This window comes from Sinohyriopsis cumingii, unplaced genomic scaffold, assembly GCF_028554795.1.
Source record: "Sinohyriopsis cumingii isolate HCF-2022 unplaced genomic scaffold, ASM2855479v2 utg000913l, whole genome shotgun sequence".
NCBI lineage: Eukaryota > Metazoa > Mollusca > Bivalvia > Unionida > Unionidae > Sinohyriopsis > Sinohyriopsis cumingii.
This window is the reverse complement of record NW_028315943.1, coordinates 3,196,171-3,204,883: the sequence shown is the minus strand read 5'-3', so window position 1 is coordinate 3,204,883 and position 8,713 is coordinate 3,196,171. Positions and strand designations below refer to the sequence as shown.

General features: G+C 35.6%; 1 protein-coding gene across 1 annotated transcript; it reads left to right on the top strand.

Annotated features, from left to right (window-relative positions):
* The first annotated feature begins 3,992 nt into the window (after window positions 1–3,992).
* On the top strand, window positions 3,993–8,571 carry LOC149773052 (neuroligin-4, Y-linked-like). The gene is made up of 2 exons (XM_089946932.1): window positions 3,993–5,583; window positions 7,176–8,571. Exons 1-2 carry the CDS (start codon window positions 4,004–4,006, stop codon window positions 7,408–7,410), a joined length of 1,815 nt encoding a protein of 604 aa, XP_089803058.1. The 5' UTR covers window positions 3,993–4,003; the 3' UTR covers window positions 7,411–8,571.
* The last annotated feature ends 142 nt before the right edge of the window (window positions 8,572–8,713 follow it).

Below are 8,713 nucleotides of genomic sequence, written 5' to 3'. Positions count from 1 at the left end.
GCAGCCCCGGCATATTAATGTTTGCGATTAGTAGCAGCCCTGGTATATTAATGTATGTGATTAGTAGCAGCCCTGGCATATTAATGTATGTGATTAGTAGCAGCCCTGGCATATTAATGTTTGCGATTAGTAGCAGCCCTGGCATATTAATGTATGTGATTAGTAGCAGCCCTGGCATATTAATGTTTGCGATTAGTAGCAGCCCTGGCATATTAATGTTTGCGATTAGTAGCAGCCCTGGCATATTAATGTATGTGATTAGTAGCAGCCCTGGCATATTAATGTTTGCGATTAGTAGCAGCCCTGGCATATTAATGTATGTGGGTATTCTACAACATGGGCTTCATGGAGCTTCCTCATTTTTGTTGCAGTGATAGGTGGGGGTGATGTTTGCTTCAGCATAAAATATGGCTAGCCTTTTGGCCAAATCTGCAACTGACTTCAGATCTACGTCTATGTTCTTTTCTAGGAACCAATCTGAAATTGATGTCGGTTTCAGTTTGGAAGAAAATATTGTTAAATATTTAAAAATTTAGATTTTTATATCAAATCATTCATGAGCATTACCTATCCAAAAATATAATTTTATATAACATATTTGTTACATTGTTATACTGTGAAAAATATTAATTTTAATATAAACTATATTTTATTTATTGCAGAGCAAGTGAAGCCTCGGTTTTATTTCAAATGACATTTATCATTTTAAATGAAAATGGTTCATCCTTTGTATCTACAAATAAACAACATATTGCCATTTTCATAATATATGCTTTATAAAAATGATAATCAAGAGATAATTAATATCAATCAGTATCATTTGAGCTTAGATCAATAAACAGCCCTGTATAATGTTCATTTTTTATAATTAAAATTCATTATTTTGATTAATGAACGAATACATGAGTGAACGAATCTATCTGTGAAAGTGTTGTAGCCCTGCTGAATGTTTTTCTTCGTAGATTTTGAGTACCTCTGCTCAGAGAGGTTTAAGAGATCTTCCTCCTTAAGTAATTTTGGTCTGTAGTCATCCTGACGTTCAACTGGGGACTGAAAATGGTGTTGGCTCATTGAAATTGCTTGATAACTCAGTTTGTCAGACATGTCTCGATCACAGTTTTCAAATATTTTCGTACAGAAAATAAATCTATCCGATAAGGCAAATTTATCGAAAATTATCCTGATTCTGACATTTTGTATATAGTATTTAGATAGTTATAAAGAACCTCAGATCTTGACCAAGCGCACTCGCAACATTTTAATCCCGATTTTTGTTAAAAATTTTGACAAGGAAAGAATAGTTTTATTTTATACAGAAAAGTTCAGAAAGGTATGTTGTTTTTGTCTTTCGAAGTCAATTTATTCAATTATTTTAAAATAAAAATTGTTAGATTTTCCTTTTGCTTCTATGCTTACTGGAAGTGTTGAAATGAACGCAACTCAAGCTGCTCACGTGGTAACATTTTGATCAATGGAAATATTAGTTATCTTTAGGGTGCAAGTGTCAGCACAAGGTGAATGCCAGATTCACCTAACTGGTATATAAAATCATAAATAAAAAAAATACCCAAGCGAGGTCGTAAAGGTCCATATTTTTGGGAGAGCTATATTGAAACAAAGCATAAAAATATCATTCACTTGACCAGATACGTAAATCGCAGTTCATAGAAAAAGAAGTTTATATAGCATGTTGATGCAATTCAAAATGGTTGCCATCCGAACCGTTTTTGAGATAATCTCGTTATCCTCAACCCACATGTTTACTGTTGATGGTCGCTAGCTTTGATATTTCACTGTCTACATACTGTACAGTAACTATAGCAGGTGCACATACCTCACATCAATTTCAAGAGCAACACAAGCCGGAAACACCTATTTCACAAATCTAGTCATATATGTAATTAGTAAACAACAGTGATTATCCCTAGCATCCCCAACTTTGGCATTGCTTGGTCATGTCTGGGGGTTCGCACATAAAAGTATCCATGTCAAACATACATATATTATGTGAATAATTGTCAACTACATGATCTGGTTTGCCGGAATTGTGGCTCTTAAAGTCGTCCATTAGATTCACGATACTGAACAAAGTAAAAGAAAAGAAGAAAGAAATATGAGGAATTTGGAGTGATCGTCGTCTTTTTGACGCACCCACCCTTTGATTGACCTTCTTACAAGGTAAATTTTATGAAGTAAAATTTTACTTGTATACACTAAATGCATATCCTTATTTTAAATGAATTCACAATCATTACAAAAATATAGAATATCCCCTGACTTAAGTAAGAGAGAGAGAGACAGACAGACAGACAGACAGACAGACAGACAGACACATACACACATAAATTATTTAATTTAAAAATGAAAATGAAAGAAATACAAATTGGACCCTGTGATCAAAATAGATAATCATTTAAAGCTTAATAGACTCGAATACATGAAAACAGCATGTCTTTATGGATGATTAAACCTGCGGTAAAAGAACACAATTGTGTTATATATATATATATATATATATATATATATATATATATATATATATATATATATATATATAACATGATATAATGAAGTCATCTTGCCAAAATATAAGTAATGAAATCCTCAGGCAAAAATACATGAAGTAATCAAATTATTGGCCAAAATTCATGATTCAATGAAGCATCTGGTCAAAATACACGATGTAACGAAGTCATATGGCCATAATACACGATGTAACGAAGTCATATGGCCATAATACACGATGTAACGAAGTCATATAACCATAATACACGATGTAACGAAGTTATATGGCCAATATACACGATATAATCAAATAATACGGCATAAATACATAATGTAATAAGTTATATGGCGATAATACATAGTATAATGTAGTCATATGGTACAAAAAATACATGATATAATGAAAACAGATGGCCCAAATGCATGACGTATTGAAATCACATGGCCAAATTACATGATCTAATGAAGTCATTGGTCAAAATAACACAATATAATGACGCATGTGGCCATAATACACGGGTAATAAAATCATGTGGCAAAAATACACCCTGTAATGCAATTATATGGTCAAAATTCATGTTGTGTTTGGGGCCCCGAGTGGCCGAGTGGTCTAAAGCGCTCTCCGTTACGGATCACTGCCATCTCACCTCTGTCTGCGTAGGTTCGAGTCTCGGATTCAGCCAATGTGGGTATGTGAGAAAGCTTGCCAGTAGCTTCTCGAGGGTCGGTGGTTCTTTCCGGTGTTTTCCCGGGTTCTTCCTCCACCATTAATACTGGCCGCCATGTATAGCCTATCGAGTGCTGAAAAATGGCGTTAAACCCTAAACAACAACAACAACAACATATTGTGTTTAACTCATATAGTCAAAATGTATCATGAAATGAAATGATACAGCCAACCTGCATGAAAATGGATGAAATTATATGAACAAAATACATGATATAATGAAAACAGTTTTATGATGATCCTCAATAGTAATGTATTTGAATGCAAATATTAAATAACCTTGATACATTGCAATGATAATGCAGCAATCACTTCCCTAGTAGTCAATGATATAGAAACTAAACGCACGTGGTTTCTACCTACACGTCTTTATGCATGATAGTACTTTAATCGAAATTCAAGGTGAAAGGTCAGACTTTGACCATCGCACAACATAACTTAGTCATATGGCTTCAGATGAGTAGAGGAGAAGCTTGACATTGTAATTAATTCTAACTACTAAAAGTGCATAGTACTTAGGTTATACTACGGGAATATATTATGTACAGCTATTTAATAAAATGCCATTAAAAAAAGAAACTATTGTCATTAAGCCAGTATTAAAAACCAATCTGCAGATACTACTCATGGGCACGTATAGTTGAGCAAATAAGACGATACATCGTGTATAAATTATCTGTTACACCTGGGATCTTCCCATAACATATCATACATATATCGTTACAACAATAGTCGGATTCTTTTACGGCATTTCGAGACAAATCATCAAAGATGAGTGCACTTCTAATTCTCTCATGGACACTTGTGATACACTTTGCGATCGCATTGGAGTCGGTTGTGGTTCATACTAAAGTTGGAACTATTGCTGGATTTAAAGATAACGTAACCTTTGATGGAGAATCGAGAGAAATAGTAAAGTTTTTGGGTATTCCATATGCAGAAGCTCCGATTGGTGACCGGCGTTTCAGTAAACCAGTATTGAAAGCGGCGTTTAAATCAACTTATCACGCATTGAATATGGGGGTTTCTTGCCCAGCCAACGTGAATTTTTTCCCAGTTCCTGGACTAATTTATGATGAAGACTGTCTAAATTTAGATATATACATCCCTTCTCCAGCCTTCTACAGTAGGATTACAAACGTTACGTATCCCGTAATGATCTGGATCTATGGTGGTGGATTTATTATAGGGACGAAACTGTATTATGATGCTGGCATTATCGGGTCTTTCCATGACGTCATCGTTGTGACCATTAATTACAGGCTATCAGTATTTGGATTTCTATCAACAGGAGATTCGGCATCTCCTGGAAACTACGGACTCTGGGATCAACAATTAGCCATAAAATGGGTGCATGACAATATTGCCGCATTTGGAGGGGACAATACTAAAATAACATTATTTGGAGAATCTGCTGGGTCGGCAAGCGTTTTCTATCAAGCTTTGTATCCGGGGAACAAAGGTTTATTTCACAGAATCATCGGAGAAAGTGGGACTCCTTTATCATTGTGGGCATTTGCTGAAAAGTCTGAAATTCATACAAAAGTCCAGACTCGTTTTCTTACTAGTCTGAATTGTATGCATTCTGATAGCTCGCTCACCATGAACTGTCTAAGAAACAAGTCTGTACCAGATATTATTAAAGCTTTGAATATTACAACAGGCATCCACACCGACCTGAACATTACCATTGATAAAGCCATAGATCTGAGATTTAATTTTGGTCCTATGTTGGACCGCGAATTCTTACAGATATCACCCGATAACATTTTAGGTGCAAGGGATCCAAAAGCTCAAGATCCAATGTCCATGTTTTCCTCGGTTGACGTCATGACTGGGGTTAACAGCATGGACGATATTTATGTCGGATCTCAATTTGATGCAGTCGTTAATTACTATGCAAATCACAGCATAGCAGAAGGATGCCCAAAATCAGTTTTCGACACCGTGATTGTTCCCGCCATTACACGTAATCTTTTCTACAGGGATGTTCCGGCCATAGACAATGCCATTATTCACGAGTATACCGATTGGGTTGACCCTAATGATAATATTCGAGTAAGGGATAAACTGATGGAACTCTCGACAGATTTTACTTTTCTTGTTCCAGCCATAAAGACACTCTTAGTACACACTGAATATTCGCAGAAGAAAGGAACCTACTTGTACAAGTATTCCCATAAGCCGACCTTCAAGATGCAAGGGAATAACTACGATTATATAACCGAGGCCTCCCATGGACAGGAACTACCTTTTGTATTTGGTCATGCCGGATCTATGAACTCCACACGTGAAGAAATCATACTTTCCCGTATTATGATGACGATGTGGACTAATTTTGCGAAATCAGGGTTAGAAATTTTCTGCTGTAAATTTGTTGGTTTTTCTTTCTGTTAAAATCAATTCGTTTTATAAATGTCTACATCATTATACCGATGATCATATATTTGAAACCAGCTGGAAAAATGCTGAATATTTTCACCGCATGATACAGTCTACATCACTTTATTGAACGTCCGTTTAACCAACTATCGCATTTACGCGACTAAATTTTCGGAAAAGTTTTTTTTTTTCTCACTGAAAATTATATGATTAGGTTTGGCTTGGTTTGATGCTTTACGTCTCAGCAACACAAGCAGGTTATATAGTGACGATGACGTTGGAGGAAAATACGTTGCTCAAGGATACTCTATAGCCGGTCCTGCACGCTAACCACTGCACGCTCCGAAACGATACAGTTAGCAAACAGTCTCAAGTTATTATAATCAATAAGATACACCTTCAATGGACGCGGTGCTTAAGGCGTATTCTCATTAAATTCTCATCTAATTAAGACTGATTAAGAACAGGTAAGCGATGATAAAGTATCAAAAACTAAACTGCATTCACATGATAAAAGTGGATATGACTGTATAAAATCATTAGTAAGTTAGAGAAAAGATAATATTAAATGACCGAGTCTCCAAACAGTCTTTGGTGCGGCAAAAGAAACTAAAAATCAGCTATTCTAAAAACTAGGTGAAAAGTTCGCAGTCAGTGGAGTCCCAGTTGTCCCTCGGTGTAACTTATTACCGAAATGGACAAGAACGTTTAGGAAAGTTCAGTCTGGTTTGATGCGTACAGTTTTGTGACTTAAGGTGGACTGAAACATCAAATTTTCACGTGCTGCTTGAGTATATTTTATTTTTCAGACAGGAAGGAAAGGCTCCGTTTCATTTAATAAATAATGTATATATTTATCGACCATGGAATATCAACCGCACATACTTTGCTTTATGCACGGTTGCCGAATCACGCGAGAAAGACTTTACACCCTTGGGCTTTACATTGTGTGATCCTAAATTAGACCAAATTATTGAAAACCTAAAACGACCATAGTTCTTTTACGTTCCACTTTGTCCTTTCCTGCTTTTGATCACCCCAAAATTACTTCATATGGTTCATCGTGTCTTCAAACGTACGCGCATTTTGCATAAGAAACCAAAATCAAAGGATGTTACAATTTACGAGATAAGAAAATATTCATAGAAGTAGTTGCTATTGAATATGCAAAACCTATGCGAAAGATTTATATTTCAACCATCATTACACGGTGTTCATACCCAAACCTATGCGAAAGATTTATATTTCAACCATCATTACACGGTGTTCGTACCCAATTCTCCAGCCTGATTACAGATTAACGATGGTTGTAGTGTATACAGAGATCGATTCCTCAACCAACTGACATATTCATTTGTATTAGTTTTTGTGAATTAAATTTGAAGCACTAATATATATATATACTCTGCACAATGGGGGTGGGGGCAACTCCAGTGATAATGATCATTTTTGTTATCTAAATCGATTTTAAGATTCTTTTTATCTTTGACGATCATTTGTTTAGATAACGATGGCAAAAATACAATTTAATATTGGTATAACATCTTATACAATGTTTCAGAGATCCAAATAAGCCCGTGGACATTTCCAGATTCGCCAACATTACATGGCCTAGATTTGGTGTTCGTGACCAGAAGTACATCGATTTTAATATCAACATGTCGGAACATTCCGTCAAAAGTCGGTGGTCTCCGGACAGGGTGTCCTTTTGGCAGAAAGTGGTGCCCTCCATATCTGAAGCAGCAACGCAACATGGACCTGGTTTAAATGTGCAACCAGTTGTTGGGAGGAAGTAAATTGCACCAACTCATTGTCCCAATTTACTTTTAAGAACGCAGATTAGAGTATCATATGCCGTAAACTTATCGATTTTAAAGCAATTGCACGTTACCGATTTGGATTCTGTAATCAAATTCAAGTTATACATATCTCTTCAAGGGTCGTCCATTAATTATGTCAACAAAATGGGGGGGGGGGGTTTGAAGAAGTTTGATAATTGTTGACCTGGGGAGGGGGGAGTTCAAGATAAATTGACGTCAACAATGTTATTTTTTACAATAAATTTAATCAATCAAAAAATAGGAAATTAGTGGGTGCGTTGGTATGTCACACGCTCGCTCGCCTGTCAACAGCCCACCAGTTTAATCCTAAACCGGTTGAGCTCTTGCCAAGGAAGTCATAGTCTTGCATCATCATATTTTGTTTTTATTCAATGTAGATTGTAGACTGTAGACAGATTTTTAAGGGAAGTTGTTACTAAATTCAAAGACTGCACTGAGCCATAGACATCTAAATAGTATAGTTATCCATGGACGTCTATTAAATAGCATCTGTGTTATATGTATAGATGCTATATATATTGAAGTCCATGAGCTATCCCTCCAAGTATGGATAACTGAGCCTAGGAAACTTGAGAGCTTGACTATTATACAGTCATCTTTAACATAATACATAAAATAAATTATGTAGCCTACACAAGCATACAACTTCTTCAACCAGATGCAGTAACCTTAATGCCTTATTGTACACTTTGATAACAGACTCTTGTTCATTTCAGGCATATGCCCCCCCCCCCCCATTTGCATGTGCTGTAAAATTTTATAGTCAATTTCAAATCTGTTAAACAAGTTAAAAAAATGTATTAAAATTTATTTGTAGACCTTTTAATTTCCATAATTCTATTTTTAGCATAAAGCCAGCCGTATAAAATATTGTTAGTTTGTAGAGGGGGGTACAATTTTATTAGGGGGGTCACTGAAAATTTGACATTTATTGACAAGGGGGGATGGGGGTAAAAAAAATGCCTAAAAATTGTTGACATAATTAATGGACGTCCCCTCATTTGTCTGTTTGCAAGAATCAAACTTTTTAACTCTTATGCGCTAAATGATATGTACAGAGTTAAGTTGTAAAATCACAAAATATGCCATCCTCATGAAATGTTTTGTACTTGTGCTTTTTCCTCTTGGAAATCAGAATATCTAATTGATGATTAAAATTGTGGAACGAAAAGGGGAAGATCTTTTTGTTGTTAAGAATTGTTGCTTTTTTCAAAAGTTATTGTGGTCTTATAATATTTACTCTTCTTTCCTCTGTAGC

Excerpts from the sequence above, each read along its gene's own strand:
- LOC149773052 (XM_089946932.1), top strand. The coding sequence starts at position 4,004 with ATGAGTGCACTTCTAATTCTCTCATGGACACTTGTGATACACTTTGCG. Across the intron at positions 5,584-7,175 it reads ACTAATTTTGCGAAATCAGG|AGATCCAAATAAGCCCGTGG; the intron begins GTTAGAAATTTT and ends ACAATGTTTCAG.